Below are 16,792 nucleotides of genomic sequence, written 5' to 3' on the forward strand. Positions count from 1 at the left end.
TGGGAAACTCTGGTTGGACAAATACAGTAGCTATCCTAAAGTTATCCAGATTTAGTCAGCAGCACATGTGTCTGGGTAAATTCCACTTATAGCCAGTGGAATGGATGGGTCACTGGGGCCATGTCCCAGCCAGCATTTTGCTCAACAAAACATTAGCAACTAAAGATCTTGGGGCAGGTTAGAAATTGGTTTGTTTGGCCCTCCAACCGAAAAGTGTTTCTTCACCTGCTTCCATTGAATATATGTATAAAGTTATTTGAATAATTTTAACATTGAATATGGACTTCATGGATTCTAGCTCTGCTTAAAAAAAAAAAAAATTATTTGAAAATTTATTTTGTACTTTAACATTTCAAACATCAGTTGAGTGTGATAATATATTTCTGATCAATCTGGTGCTGTGTATCTTCTTTTCAGCTGAACATTCTGAGTCCAACAGAACAAAAACTTACAGCTACTGTAGGAGTTCCTGAAAGTTTAATTGCAAAGAAGGCATCTGGTCAGGCTGTAAAAAAGGTAAGAAAGAAGGTTAACAGGTTTTGTTATATTTTTCAGTTTATGAATTTTGTTCTGATGGCAAATATGCAGATACATTTAGTGCGCATATGTATTTCAAAGAGAAACTACCAAAAATAAATAAGTGGTTCTGCAGAGACATGGAACCCAGAGGCTCTTTTGTTAGCAAAATGGAACATTCAGACAGATTCAGAGCAATCTGATTGTAAAAGGAAGTGTTAAAAAAAGGACCAACTTGGAATTTCTGTGCTTTTGCATTTTCCTAGTACAGGTACACCACCGATTTCTGGCAAAAGATTGTCCGGCACCTCCTTTAATCCGGTGGCAATCAGCATCTGCAACGGACTGTTCCCGCCGGCCTTGGCTCTCCCTCTGACGAGACTTCCTGGTCCTGTGATCCAGAAGTGTCATTAGAGGGACAGCTGAGGCTGGCCCGAGCAGCCAGTTGTAGATGCTGCTTGCCGCCTACAAAGATTTAAAGAGGGGGAAGCGGAGAAGAGGAGAGATGCCAAACTTAGAACGTGTTCTAAAGATGACCACCATTTGTTCGACAAAACAGTTAATCTGGCAAGGGCCTGGAACTGGGGATGCTGGAAAATCGGTGGTTTACTTGTACAAGCATATCCTTTTTTTTTTTTAATTCATTTATACAATCTTTACAAGTACAACTACTTGTTCTAGAAATACAGAAACATACCCCAAAATAAACAATTCCAAATTAGTAAATACATTGGTTTATCCCAGGACAAGCAGGCAGGTATTCTCACTAATGGGTGACGTGATCCAACGGAGCCCCGATGCGGACACTTCTTTGAAGAAAAACTCGAAGTTTCGAGTCGCCCGCACCGCACATGCGCGAGAGCCTTCCCGCACAGACCAGGGCACGTCTCCTCAGTTCTTACTTTTCCGCGGAGCCAAGAAGTCCGTCTGCGACTCTCTGCGCGAAGTTTTCTTCACTTGTGCCTTCTAAGTCCGTGGTTTTGGTTTTATTTGATCTTAATCGCTAATTTTTGTCGTGTTTTATTGTTTTTTGTTTTTTTTTTTTAATTTCTTCGTTCCATTCGACCAGGCAGGCCACGTGGCCGCAGCCCCGCGGCTTCGATCTTGCGGCGGAGCTTTTTCGGCCTATGTCCCGGCCTATCACCGGTTTTAAAAAGTGTGACAAGTGCCAGCACGCGATTTCGTTAACGGACCCTCATCGACGCTGTGTTCGGTGTCTCGGGCCTGAACATCTCCCAAAATCGTGCCAGCCTTGCTCTACACTCACCGCACGTGCTTTCAAGTGCCGTTGCGTTTTGTGGGAATCGCTGTTCATGGAGTCCTCGACGGAGCACTCCACCACGAAGGGACCTTCGCTTTCGACATCATCCGCAACTCCACAGCCGACCACCTCTGCGGCACCGAGTCTCATCAAGCCCGCCTCATTTGTCCCAGCTCAGACTCCGGCGCCTGCTGCGATGCCTTCCTCAACCTCCTCAGGTCAGGTAGCCCAGCAGCCCATTCCCCCAGTAGTGTTAAAAGTGGCCAAGGCCTCGAAGTCCAAGCACTCACACACTGCTCTGAGGGAGCGCGAGGCCCGCGCAGGTGGTCCCATTTCAGATGCGGATCCATCCTTGCCGGCCTCGTTCCAGACCATGCTACAGAAGCAATTCATCGAGCTCTTTACCACGATGGGGCCTCAGCTTCTTTCCCAAATCCAGCCTGGGCACGTGGAGGCCTCCCGCGAGGTCGAGCCCCCTCCAGTGCCTCAGCGGGGAACACACTCTCAACAGGGAGCAGAGTCTCTGCGAGTGTCTGGTCTGGCAACAATGCATGCATCGCAAGGAGCAGAGTCTTTGCTCATGACTCCATTGGAACTGATGCACTCGATGCAAGGAGCAGAGTCTTTGCGAGTGCCTCCGTTGGAACCAATTCACTCGATGCAAGGAGCAGAGTCTTTGCGAGTGCCTCCATTGGAGCCGATCACCCCGACGGGGTTCGAGTCTCTACGGCAACCACCCCTGCTTTGATCGACCACTTCCAGCCCCATCCACTACCTGGGGGCCTCAGCGAAGACCTACTTGCATCGCCCATCGAGGCCGAACTCTTGACACAGCCCGCATCGCCTATCGAGGCACTCATCAAGGCACTCGTCCAGGCAGGCCTCACCTCATCGGAAGCAAGCATACCTGGAGTATTCACCACCGACCACTACTCCTCCACCGATGCCGGAGCTCGAGGACACAATGGGATCCCTCTCACCGTCTCGATCCCTGCCCCAATGGATCCAGAGGCCTCAACCTCATCGAGCCCATCTCGAGGCCCTGCAACAGCCGACCAACTGCCCTTCTCCTCGTTCCTTCGAAAGATGGCTGATGACATGGACATCCCCCTGGACACGGGGTCCAAATTCTCGAAAGAATACCTGGAGACTATGCTCCTCCCTCAACTACCGGCGGAGTCCCTAAAGCTTCCCTTACACAAGCTATTGGACCAGACCTTTGCACGGTGCCTCGAGACACCTTATTCGATTCCCGCGGTGCCGGGTAAGTTGGACACCAGATACCGCACTGTTCATCGTAAGGGATTCGACAGTTCTCAGCTATCCCATCAATCCCTTTTAGTGGAGTCCTCACTGAAGCGGTCCCATCCCTCCCAGGTCTACGCCTCCGTCCCACCTGGTAGAGAGGGAAAGACCATGGACCGGTTCAGCAGGAGAGTCTACAGAACTCCATGATGGCCTCGAGAGTCCTGAATTACAACTTCCACTTCACAACATATTTGGAGTTCCTCTTGTCCGTACTCCAGAAGTTCACGCCCTACGTAAATACTAGGGCACAATTCGAGTACCAGGAGGCGCTGGCTTCGTTATCCCAGCTCTGGGTGCAGCTTATGCAGTCCTCCTACGACGCCTTCGAGCTCGCGGCTCGGGCCGCAGCATGTTCGGTGGCTATGCGCCGGCTGGCATGGCTGAGGACAATCGACATGGACCCCAACCTCCAGGACAGGCTTGCCAATGTTCCATGCGCTGGCACCGACCTCTTTGATGAGTCCATCGAGGCGGTAACCAAGAAGCTCTCGGACCATGAGAAGTCATTCCAGTCCATCCTGTGTCCGAAGCCCAAGCCTGCTCCTCCTCGTCTATCACGCCCACCACTGATCTACCAGCGGCGTTACCCCCTGAAACAGGCTCCCCCCATCCGGCAGTCTGTGAAGAGGCAGCCCCCGCAGAAACATCAACAGAAGCCTCTACCACCTGCTGTTCCTAAGGCGCCTCAGCCCTTCTGACTGTCTCAAAGAGAGCATAACCTCTGTCGTTCTACCTTCTTCAGCAGCTCCACCTATCGGAGGTCACTTCCACCATTTTTTCCATCGAGGGATGACTATCACCACCGACCTCTGGGTCATCTCCATCGTCAGGGAGGGATACTCCCTTCAATTCCACCAGGTTCCTCCGGAACATCCTCCAAGAGAGTATCCTTCCAACTTGACGCAGACCACCCTTCTTCGGGAAGCCCAGGCCTTGTTGCAGCTCGGGGCTGTCGAACCGGTCCCTCGGGACCAACAGAACAAAGGATTTTATTCCCGGTACTTCCTTGTGCCGAAGAAGACAGGCGATCTGCGGCCCATTTTGGTCCTCAGGGTGCTCAACAAGTTTCTGGTCAAAGAAAAGTTTTGCATGCCGACCTTGGCATCCCTGTATCCCCTCATCGAGCAGAACCTGGTTATGCTCTCTGGATCTGAAAGAGACCTACACTCACATCCCCACATCCGGCCTCACGCCAATTCCTCAGATTCCGGGTGGGACATCTTCATCTTCAATACCGAGTGCTCCCCTTCGGCCTGGCCTCATCCCCCAGAGTCTTCACCAAGTGCCTGGTAGTGGTAGCCGCAGCACTCAGGAACCACGGCCTCCAGGTGTTCCCTTACCTGGACGACTGGCTCATCAAGGATTCCACGTCTCAGGGAGTTGCCCTCGCGACCCAGAAGACAATTTGGTTACTACAACATCTGGAATTCGAAATCAACTTCCCAAAATCCCACTTATAGCCCTCCCAGTTGGGTAGTATCCAGGATCGCCCCGATGAAGGGAAGAGACTGGGAGGGCTATAAGTGGGATTTTGGGAAGTTGATTTCGAATTCCAGATGTTGTTCCAAATTGTCTTCTGGGTCGCGAGGGCAACTCCCTGAGACGTGGAATCCTTGATGAGCCAGTCGTCCAGGTAAGGGAACACCTGGAGGCCGTGGTTCCTGAGTGCTGCGGCTACCACTACCAGGCACTTGGTGAAGTCCCTGGCCTCATCCCCCAGAGTCTTCACCAAGTGCCTGGTAGTGGTAGCCGCAGCACTCAGGAACCACGGCCTCCAGGTGTTCCCTTACCTGGACGACTGGCTCATCAAGGATTCCACGTCTCAGGGAGTTGCCCTCGCGACCCAGAAGACAATTTGGTTACTACAACATCTGGAATTCGAAATCAACTTCCCAAAATCCCACTTATAGCCCTCCCAGTCTCTTCCCTTCATCGGGGTGATCCTGGATACTACCCAACTCTGAGCGTTCCTCCCTCCCCCACGCATGGAGGCTCTTCTTCACCTCTGCCATTCAGTGTCCTCTCGCCCTTCCATCTCGGCGAGATATATGATGGTCCTGCTGGGCCACATGGCCTCTACAGTACATGTGACGCCATTTGCCAGACTTCACCTCAGGACGCCTCAGTGGACCTTGACGTCCCAATGGTCCCAGAAGTCCGACCCTCTGACTCACCACATCCAGGTCACTCCTGCTCTACAACAGTCTCTTCGATGGTGGATGCTTTCCTCCAATCTCTCCAGAGGCTTGCTGTTCCAAACCCCCCGCCATCGGAAAGTCCTCACGACCAACTCGTCAACCTATGCTTGGGGGGCTCATCTGGAAGGCCTCCGCACCCAGGATCACTGGACCAGCACGGACCGCCAGTGCCACATCAATCTCCTGGAACTCAGGGCGATCTTCAACGCTCTCCAGACCTTTCAACATCTCCTTCGCGACCAGGTGGTCCTCATTCGCACAGACAACCAGGTCGCCATGTACTATGTGAACAAGCAGGGAGGCACGGGATCAGCCTCCCTCTGCCAGGAAGCTCTGAAAGTGTGGGATTGGGCGATTCACAACAACACCTTCCTCAGAGCGGTCTACATTCAGGGGGAGGACAATGCCTTAGCAGACAGCTTGAGCCGTCTTCTACAACCTCACGAGTGGACCCTCAACTCCACGCCCTCTTCATCACATCTTCTCCCTGTGGGGAACGCCTCAGATAGACCTCTTTGCAGCCCCCCACAACTTCAAACTGCCTCACTTCTGCTCCAGGATCTACACCCCTCAGCACTTCGAGGCAGATGCATTCCTCCTGGACTGGATGAATCGCTTTCTATATGCGTTTCCTCCATTTCCTCTCATTCAAAAGACTCTGGTCAAGCTGAAGTCAGACCTTGCCACCATGATCCTGATTGCTCCACGGTGGCCCAGACAACCTTGGAACTCCCTTCTACTTCAACTCAGCAGCAGGGAGCCATACCCTCTACCAGTTTTTCCATCTCTGCTTACACAGCATCACCCCAACCTGCAGTCTCTACACCTGACAGCTTGGTTCCTCTCAACGTAACCCCTCTACAGTTCTCCCAACCTGTGAGGGATGTCTTGGAAGCTTCAAGGAAGCCTGCTACCAGACAATGCTACCACCAAAAATGGACTAGATTCTCTGTTTGGTGTGTCTCTCAGCGGCAGGAGCCTCAACATTCCTCCTTGCCTTCAGTTTTGGACTACCTTTTGCACCTGTCTCAGTCTGGCCTCAAGACTTCCTCCATACGAGTCCACCTCAGTGCAATCGCTGCTTTCCATCAGCCTCTACAAGGGAAACCTCTGTCTGCTCATCCTGTGATTTCCAGATTCATGAAAGGACTTTTGCATGTCAATCCTCCCAACCACCTCCAGTGGTTTGGGACCTCAATGTTGTCCTTTCGCAGCTTATGAAACCTCCATTTGAACTTCTTCACAAGGCTCACCTGAAGTATCTCACTTGGAAAGTGGTGTTTCTCATTGGCCTCACTTCCACTCGACGGGTCAGTGAGCTCCAAGCCTTGGTTGTGGACCCACCTTTTACAGTTTCCATCATGACAAGGTGGTCCTCCGCACCCATCCGAAATTTCTCCCGAAAGTTGTCTCGGAATTTCATCTCAACCAATCCATCGTTCTACCTGTGTTCTTTCCGAAGCCACACTCTCTCCCTGGAGAATCTGCTCTTCATACTCTGGACTGTAAGCGTGCTTTGGCTTTCTACCTAGAACGCACCAAACCTCACAGAACTGCTCCTCAACTTTTCATCTCCTTCGATCCGAACAAGTTGGGATGCCCCGTGTCCAAGCGCACCATCTCCAACTGGATGGCGGCTTGCATCTCATTCTGCTATACCCAGGCTGGATTGCCCCTTGACAAAAAAATCATAGCCCATAGGGTCAGAGCTATGGCAGCTTCTGTAGCTTTCCTCAGATCGACACCGATTGAGGAGATTTGTAAAGCTGCCACTTGGTCCTCGGTTCATACCTTCACTTCTCACTATTGCCTGGATACTTTCTCCAGACGGGATGGACAGTTTGGCCAAACAGTATTACAAAATTTATTCTCCTAAGTTGCCAACTCTCCCACCATCCCACTATGGTTAGCTTGGAGGTCACCCATTAGTGAGAATACCTGCCTGCTTGTCCTGGGATAAAGCAATGTTACTTACCGTAACAGTTGTTATCCAGGGACAGCAGGCAGCTATTCTCACGTCCCACCCACCTCCCCTGGGTTGGCTTCTCTGCTAGCTATCTGAACTGAGGAGATGCGCCCTGGTCTGGGCGGGAAGGCACTCGCGCATGCGCGGTGCGGGCGACTCAAAACTTTGAGTTTTTCTTCAAAGAAGCGTCCGCATCGGGGCTCCGTTGGATCACGTCACCCATCAGTGAGAATAGCTGCCTGCTGTCCCTGGATAACAACTGTTACGGTAAGTAACATTGCTTTACGAGCATAATTTGTTCCAGAAGCATGCTCATAAACCAAAATACTCGTATATCAAAGTGAGTTTCCCCATAGGAACTAAGAGAAACTCGCTTGATTCGTTCCCACCCATCCCCAGAGGCTAGCGGCGCTGCTCTATTCCCCCCCCCCCCCCCACGAGAACCGGCATTGCTCCCCCCGAAGGTCCTCCCCACGTGATCCGGCACCCCCCCCCCCCCCCCCCCCCCCCCGCCACGATCTGAAGTCCCCCAGACCCACCCAAACAGGCTTCTTACTTCCATCTCGGCACCGGCATGTTACAGCGGGGGGTGCCGCTCGCAAATCGATGCACTCGGTTTCCGAGGTGCCGATTTTGCAAATGTTTTGCTCATCTTGCAAAAAACTCGCAAACCGGGGCACTCATATATATAAAATTTTTATATTTTTTTTTATATTCTTTATTCATTTTTTTAAATCTAACAAGTGCAACATATATTAACAGTGAAACTTATGCAATATCACTTACTATTCTTAGTAATTTCACAATTAAAAATAAATCCCTCCCTCCCAACCCTATTCTTACACATGTGATTACATATATATATTGTTCTTTATTAATCCAACCCATCAATCTATAATTAAACTTCCTCCCCCCCAATCCCTGTACAATTATATCAGCTGGGGAAAAATGATATATAACAAAAATTTATATAATAATGGGTTTAGATTCTTTCTTAGACCACCATTATTAACTTCTGGGTTTGAACTTAGAAAATAAAGAGATAATTTTTACATTATCAAAATAAAGCAAAGGCCTAAACAGTACATTATTCTGAGCTTCTAGTCACTCCACTGGTTAACCCCTTGAGGTCCAAAAAAGATCTTAGATGTTCAGGCAGGAAAAAGACAAATTTTATACCTAAATATTTAACAACACATTTGCAAGGGTAAGCTAACAAAAAGGTGGCGCTCAATTTCTTCATTTCTTCTCTTAGCAAGAAATTCTCTATGCCTCTCTTGAGTTGATTTGGTTACGTCCAGATAAATCCATACTTGCTGACCACCCTTTTTAAAATATATTCTCATAACTGAAGTAAGGTCTTGTTCAAAAATAAAGTTCACTATTAGAGTAGCTCTCTCCTTAAGCTCAGATAACAAGTCCTCAAGAATTGCTGTAAGATTTTGCAGATTGTCTTCAGCAGGACCATTTTCCTTCAGAGGTATGTCCCCTATCTCAGAATTTTTATTGTTAGAAAACGGTAAATAATAAACCTTATTTATAGGTGGAATATTGTCCAAGGGGAAATTCAAATTTTCTATTAGAAATTTTTTAAAAAACTTCAGCTGGGGGCATAGCCTGAATTTTTGGAACAATTTAAAGTTCTTAATTTGCTCAATTTTGCGTAAGACTGAATTCTGATCTTTAATAACCATTATAATAGAATCCTTCAATGTAAGAGTATCTTTTTAAATACTTTCCATACAATCTTGCTTTACTTTTTCAATACTGGATGAGCATCCACTTTAGCAACTAATGCCTCCATTTTCCCCAATGTTACATCTATCTTTTTTATGGCCACAAGGAGTGTCTCCAGGGTAATTCAAGGTCCTGCTGTCAAATTCCCAACTCCCTCGGCGTTCTCCCTACTCTGCTGCATACGAGGGGTGAAACTCCATCCAAATCTAGCTCCGGGGTTTCCTCCTCTTCTCTCCCGAGGCTAGAATCACTACTCCGTGTCTCCACTGGACAAAGAGGCGTGGAGATCGACTGGGGCGACAGAGAGATGTGTGGCCCAAAGAATCAAGTGTTGGCTCACTCAATTCGACAGCGAAGTCAATCCGAGGTCAATCCGAGGGCTGAAGAGCGTATGGCGGTCCAAAAGTTGTGGAACCGTTAGCTTAGTTGGAGAGGAGGTAAGAGCCGACTTCACGCCTCTCACCACTCCTTTCCTTTCCTTTAGGAAAGATTTATAAACTATAAAGAGTTTTACCTCATGCAAAATTGTCGTTTCTTTAATAAGACATTAACTATGCGGCCCTCCAAGTACCTACAAATCCAAAATGAGGCCCTGCAAAGGCTTTGAGTTTGAGATCACTGGTACACAGGGATGGAAGATGGATGGTGAGCATGGAAAAAGAAGAAATGTCAAATGGGTAGGAGACCCTTGTGAGTGAGTTAAGAGAAGACAGTGGGACAAAGAAATCAATCTCCCTGCCAGGAAGTACCGTGTTTCCCCGAAAATAAGACACTGTCTTATATTATTTTGGCGCCCCAAAAATGCACTAGGTCTTATTTTCATGGAAACTGCCCAATCACAAACCCACAGCATCTTTTTATCCCCCCGTCAAGCAACCTAACCCCCTCTGACCCTTCCATCTCTCCCTCCCCACACCGACCACGAGACTGACATATCATTACCTACTTCCAAAAGGCAGCGTTGTGGCAGCAATCTAAATGGGCTGCTTCAGGCCTTCTCATGTCGGGACATTCCACTGCCGCATTGCTGATGACATCATCAGTGATGCAGCAGAGGAACGCCCCGACGTGAGAAGGCTTGAAGCAGCCCATTTAGATTGCTGTGCGACGCTACCTTTTGGAAGTAGGTAATGATATGTCAGTCTCACGGTCGGCGTGGGGAGAGAGAGATGTAAGGGTCTGCTGTAGCATTTAGGAAGATCCCGGTACCAGCAGTGAACTATTATTTTGCTTTCCCCTACCCCAAAAATAAGCGCTTCAACTAGAGCTTATTTTTGGGTAGGGCTTATATTAAGACCTACCCTGAAAATCATGTTAGGGCTTATTTTCAGGGAAATACGGTATGTATTAAAAATTAAGTCCCTGAATATATTTTAAAGGACCAGCCTGGTTCCACCCCTAATACTGCCCTTTTTTTTCCTACAAAGAGAAGCATTTACAAACATTACTGACAGTATAATAATAACAACTTTATTTTTGTATGCCGCAGTACCAGAATAGTTCAAAGCGGTTTACATCGTCAGCGAAGTTACAAATAAGTCAATCAATCAATATAGCTTAGCAAGTCGGGAGCAGGCAAGAAGGAGATAGCGAAGTTATAAACAAGTCAATCAGCGTAGCTTAGGAAGTCGGGTGCAGGTAGGTAGGAGGTACAGGTAGGTAGGAGGTGCAGGTAGGTAGGAGGTACAAGGCGTAGTTAAAGGTAGAGTTACAAGGAGGGCGGGAGTTAGAGATATGGGTGCTTTTCCCTGCAAGAGGGAAAGGCAGTTTTATAGGGCCCTTCTCAGTGGGTAAATATGTTTACTCACAGAGAATCATTTTGAAAACTGCTTCAGGGCAATTATTTGGCAATAAACCCTGCTATGTTCAGTGGATAATGTATTTCTTTAGGAAAATGATGTCAGTATTTCTAGAATTAACACAACCACTTCTTTCTAGAAAACAAATTGAAGCTGTTGGCTTTATAGAAGTAATGCTAAGGTAGAGATGTTTGTAGCATAACCCAGTTATACCATTAAATGGCAGTATAAAGTTCTGAGATAAATGTATTATCCCAGGACAAGCAGGCAGGTATTCTCACTAGTGGGTGATGTCATCCGACAGAGCCCCGATACGGACGTCTCACAAGCATGTCTTGCTTGAAGAAACTCAGAAGTTTCGAGATGCCCGCACCGCGCATGCGCCAGTGCCTTCCCGCCCGATGGTCCGGGCATGTCTCCTCAGTTCTTTTTCTTCCGCGGAGCTGAGAAGTTCACTTCAATTCTGCGCCCATTGAATCTGTTTTTTGCCTTCTTATTGCCGCGGGTTGGGTTCTTTTGGCTCTCTCATGCGTTTATTTTGTTTCTTTGATTTCTTTTTTTTTTTTTTTTTTTTAATTTTACTTCCGATACCGGGTCGGCCGCGTGGCTGGGGCCCCGCGCCTTCGACCTTGCGGCGGAACTTTTCCGGCCTATGTCCCGGCCGATCACCGGTTTTAAAAAGTGCAGCGAGTGCCAGCGCGCGATTTCGCTCACGGACCCTCATCGACGCTGCTTACAGTGTCTGGGCCCGGACCACTTTCCGAAATCGTGCCGGCCTTGTTCCACTCTGACGGCGCGAGCGTTTAAGCGCCGCTGCCTGCTGTGGGAGTCCATGTTCAAGATGGAAGCTTCGTTGGATCCTTCGGCTTCGACATCGACTGGTGCCTCGACTCCTTCGGCGAAGCCCTCTGCCTCCCCAGCCGCTTCGGGCCTTCTGAAACCAGCCTCGTTCACGCCAGTTTCGGCCTCGACCTCGGCGCCGGTGCCTTCCTCCGTCTCCTCGGAACAGGTATCAACCCCTATAGTTCCACCGGTGGTGCTTAAAGTGCCGAAGGCTGGCAAGCAAAAGCACGCAGCACCGAAAGAGCGCGGAGACCGTGCGGAAGGGCCCCCTTTTGATGAGGATCCCTCCATATCGGCTTTGCTGAGGTCCATTCTGGAGGCTCAGTTTGTGGAACTCATGACCACCATGGGTCCCCGGCTGATTGCCTCGATCCAGGGTGACCTGCCAGTTCCGGCTTCGAGGGGTGGCCCGCCCCCCCCTCCTCCGCCGCACCGCTCAACCTCGTTGCTTAGCGAAGAGGAGCGGCGGGCGGTGTCCAGTTCGTCGAGGCGGTCCTCGGGTAGTGCCATGCCTCCCTTGGAACCGATTCCCTCGAGAAAGGCCTCCCTTAGTGATATGCCTCCTTTGGAGCCTATTCCCTCGAGGAAAGCTTCGCTTAGCGACTTGCCCCTCTTGGAACCTGTTACCCCGCCCCATGACACAGTGTGGCGTCCACCTTCGAGGCCTCCCAGTCCTGGGCATAGCAGGAAGCAGGACGAGTTCTTCCGAACCCCCTATCAAGCCTGGGCGGTTTCTGGGGCGGTGCCGACTCTTCCGCCTCTCCGATCGACGGCCTCGAGTCCTATCTGCTCCTTGGAGGCTTCTGGGGACCAGTATTCTCACAGAAGGGCTCGATCCCCTTCCAAGCATCGAGAGGGGCATCGATCCAAACACTCTTCGAGGCATTCCTCTCGGCACTCGACCGTCTCACCTCAGAAGAAATTGCCTCGGATGGGGTATTCTGCTTCGGCTGGGTCTCCTCCTCCGGGCCCGGAGTTCGAGGACCCCGAGATGTTTTACTCGCCCTGTTGCTCACAGGCCTCTATGGAGCCCGAGGCCTCGACTTCTTCTAGTCCTTCTCGAAGACCGGCGTTGGCGGACCAACTGTCCTTTTCCTCGTTTCTCAGACAGATGGCGGATGACATGGACATTACCCTCGATGCTGGGTCTCGATACTCCAAGGAGTACCTCAATACCATGCACTTGCCTCGTCCTCCGGCCGAGTCCTTGCGCCTACCTCTGCACAAGCTCCTCGACCAGACCTTCATGAGGTGCTTTGAGTCTCCTTACTCTATCCCTGTGGTCCCTGGAAAATTGGATGCTCGGTACCGCACGGTGCATCACAAGGGCTTCGAGGGGCCTCAGCTTTCTCATCAGTCCCTCCTGGTCGAACCCTTGCTCAAGCGGTCTCATCCTGGCCAGGTGTATGCTTCGGTGCCTCCGGACAGGACCATGGATAAGTTTGGACGACGCATCTATCAGAATTCTATGATGGCGTCTCGAGTCCTGAATTATAATTTCCACTTTGCCACCTACTTGGAATTTTTTCTACCTGTGCTTCGGAAATTCACGCCCTACATCGAGTCCCAGGCTCGGTTTGAGTTCGAGGAGGTGGTTGCCTCGCTGTCCCAGCTTCGTCTTCAATTGATGCAATCTGCCTATGATACTTTCGAGCTCTCGGCCCGAGCGGCAGCCTGCTCTGTGGCGATGCGCCTTTTAGCCTGGTTACAAACCATTGACATGGACCCGAATCTTCAGGACCGGCTGGCAAACATCCCGTGTGCTGGGGCGGATCTTTTCGACGAATCCATCGAGACAGTCACTAAGAAGCTGTCTGATCATGAAAGGTCCTTCCAGTCCATTCTTAGGCCGAAGCCTAAGCCGCAGCAGTCTCGGCCCTCTTGACCGCCATTGATCTATCAGCGGCGTTATCAGCCGAGGCAAGCTCCTCCTGCGAGGCAACCTGCGAAGCGGCAGCCCCCTCAGAAGGCTCAGCAAAAGTCTCAACCGTCCCTAAGGCTCCTCAGCCTTTTTGACTGTCTCGTAGAGGGCATAACCAGTCTCGTTCCGCCTCCCCCTGTTTTTCCCATCGGAGGGCGCCTCCATCATTTTTATCATCGCTGGGAGGCCGTAACCACCGACCTCTGGGTCCTTACTATCATCAGGGAAGGATACTCTCTTCATTTCCATCAGGTCCCTCCGGGCCACCCGCCAAGAGAGTATCCTTCCAACTTGACACAGACCGCCCTTCTTCTTCAGGAAGCCCAGGCCTTGCTCCGGCTCCGGGCCGTTGAGCCGGTCCCTGTGGACCAACACAACCAGGGGTTTTACTCCCGGTACTTCCTTGTTCCGAAGAAGACGGGCGACCTGCGCCCCATTTTGGAACTCAGGGTCCTCAACAAATTCCTAGTCAAAGAGAAGTTCCGCATGCTGACCCTTTCTTCTCTCTACCCCCTCCTCGAGCAGAGCGACTGGTCATGCTCTCTGGATCTCAAGGAGGCCTACACTCACATTCCATTCATCCGGCCTCTCGCAAGTTCCTCAGATTTCGGGTGGGACATCTGCAGTATCGAGTGCTTCCCTTCGGCCTGTCTTCGTCTCCCAGAGTCTTCACGAAGTGTCTGGTAGTAGTGGCCGCGGCACTCCGGAACCGGGGTCTTCAGGTTTTCCCCTACCTCGACAACTGGCTCATCAAGGCGCCCTCGGCCTTGGAGGTCATCTCGGCGACCCTGTCCACGGTTCTGTTCCTGCAGAGTTTGGGATTCGAGATCAACTTTCCCAAATCTCATCTACAACCTTCACAGTCGCTCCCCTTCATCGGGGCGGTCCTGGATACCATCCACCTCAGAGCATTCCTTCCTCCTCAGCGCCTGGAAGCTCTTCTTCGTCTCTGCCAGTCTGTGTCTTCTCGCCAATCCATCTCAGCGAGACACATGATGGTCCTCCTAGGCCACATGGCCTCTACAGTTCATGTGACGCCGTTTTCCAGACTCCATCTCAGAATTCCTCAGTGGACCCTGGCGTCTCAATGGACTCAGGTGTCGGAGCCGTTGACTCGACACATCATCGTCACTCCTGCTCTTCGGCAGTCTCTACTTTGGTAGATGACCTCTTCGAATCTATCCAGAGGTTTGCTGTTTCACACTCCTCCCCACCAGAAGGTTCTCACAACCGATTCCTCGACCTATGCCTGGGGAGCACATCTGGATGGTCTTCGCACTCAGGGATTCTGGACCAGTGCGGACCGCCTCCATCAAATCAATCTTCTGGAGCTCAGAGCCATCTTCAATGCTCTTCAAGCTTTTCAACATCTGCTTCACGACATGGTGGTCCTCATTCGCACAGACAATCAGGTCGCCATGTATTATGTCAACAAGCAGGGGGGCACGGGCTCGGTCTCCCTCTGCCAGGAAGCTCTCAGAGTCTGGGATTGGGCGGTTCGCCACAACGCCTTCCTCAAAGCTGTCTACATTCAGGGGAAGGACAATGTCTTGGCGGACAACTTAAGTCGTCTCCTCCAGCCTCACGAATGGACACTGCATTCCTTGCCCCTTCATCAGATCTTTGCACAGTGGGGGACGCCTCAGATAGACCTCTTTGCGGCTCCCCACAACTTCAAACTGCCTCTCTTTTGCTCCAGGATCTACACTCCTCTTCGCCTCGAGGCAGATGCCTTTCTGCTGGATTGGGGGAATCGCTTTCTGTATGCATTTCCTCCATTTCCTCTCATTCAAAAGACTCTGGTCAAGCTGAAGTCGGACCATGCCACCATGATTCTAATAGCTCCTCGGTGGCCCAGACAACCTTGGTTCTCCCTTCTACTTCAACTCAGCAGCAGGCAGCCATTCCTTCTTCCAGTGTTTCCTTCACTGCTTACTCAGCATCAGGGATCTCTACTTCATCCCAACCTGCAGTCTCTCCACCTGACAGCTTGGTTCCTCTCAACGTAACTCCTCACCAGTTTTCCCAGGCGGTGAGGGATGTCTTGGAGGCTTCCAGGAAGCCTGCTACTCGTCAATGCTACTCCCAAAAATGGACTAGATTTTCTTCATGGTGTAGTTCTAACTCTAAGGAGCCTCAGCGAGCCTCCCTATCCTCTGTATTGGACTATCTTCTACACCTGTCTCAGTCTGGTCTCAAGTCTACATCTATACGAGTCCACCTGAGTGCTATTGCGGCTTTCCATCAGCCTCTACAAGGGAAACCTCTCTCTGCTCATCCTGTGGTTTCCAGATTTATGAAAGGACTTTTTCATGTCAATCCTCCTCTCAAACCGCCTCCAGTGGTTTGGGATCTCAATGTTGTCCTTTCTCAGCTTATGAAACCTCCTTTTGAGCCTCTGAGCAAGGCTCCACTAAAGTTTCTCACCTGGAAAGTGGTTTTTCGGGTGGCCCTCACATCTGCTCGCAGGGTCAGTGAGCTTCAGGCCTTGGTGGCGGACCCACCTTTCACAGTTTTCCATCATGACAAGGTGGTCCTCCGCACTCATCTGAAATTCCTACCTAAGGTGGTCTCTGAATTTCATCTCAACCAATCCATTGTGCTTCCAGTGTTTTTTCCAAAGCCTCATTCTCATCCTGGAGAATCAGCTCTACATACTCTGGACTGTAAACGTGCTTTGGCTTTCTACTTGGATCGCACCAAACCACACAGAACTGCTCCCCAACTTTTCGTCTCCTTTGATCCAAACAAGTTGGGACGACCTGTATCGAAGCGCACCATTTCCAACTGGATGGCGGCTTGTATCTCTTTCTGCTATGTCCAGGCTAGATTACCCCTTCCCTGTAAGGTCACAGCCCACAAGGTCAGAGCAATGGCAGCCTCTGTAGCCTTCCTCAGATCGACACCAATTGAGGAGATTTGTAAGGCTGCCACTTGGTCCTCGGTTCATACATTCACCTCTCATTATTGTCTGGATACTTTCTCCAGAAGGGATGGACAGTTTGGCCAAACAGTGTTACAAAATTTATTCTCCTAAGTTGCCAACTCTCCCACCATCCCATTGAGGTTAGCTTGGAGGTCACCCACTAGTGAGAATACCTGCCTGCTTGTCCTGGGATAAAGCAATGTTACTTACCGTAACAGTTGTTATCCAGGGACAGCAGGCAGCTATTCTCACGTCCCACCCACCTCCCCTGGGTTGGCTTCTCTGCTAGCTACCTGAACTGAGGAGACACGCCCAGA

At 50.5% G+C, this 16,792-nt stretch overlaps 1 protein-coding gene across 3 annotated transcripts in view; it reads left to right on the forward strand.

Moving 5' to 3' along the window:
* Positions 1–16,792, forward strand: part of HELQ (helicase, POLQ like) — a 202,255-nt gene that overhangs the window by 152,509 nt on the left and 32,954 nt on the right. For all 3 annotated transcript variants that reach the window (XM_033963804.1, XM_033963812.1, XM_033963820.1), the window contains one exon: positions 418–516. In XM_033963804.1, the coding sequence (XP_033819695.1) occupies positions 418–516 (99 nt within the window). The remainder of the gene's footprint in view (positions 1–417; positions 517–16,792) is intronic.

The sequence above is a fragment of the Geotrypetes seraphini genome, chromosome 1 (assembly GCF_902459505.1).
Source record: "Geotrypetes seraphini chromosome 1, aGeoSer1.1, whole genome shotgun sequence".
Taxonomy (NCBI): domain Eukaryota; kingdom Metazoa; phylum Chordata; class Amphibia; order Gymnophiona; family Dermophiidae; genus Geotrypetes; species Geotrypetes seraphini.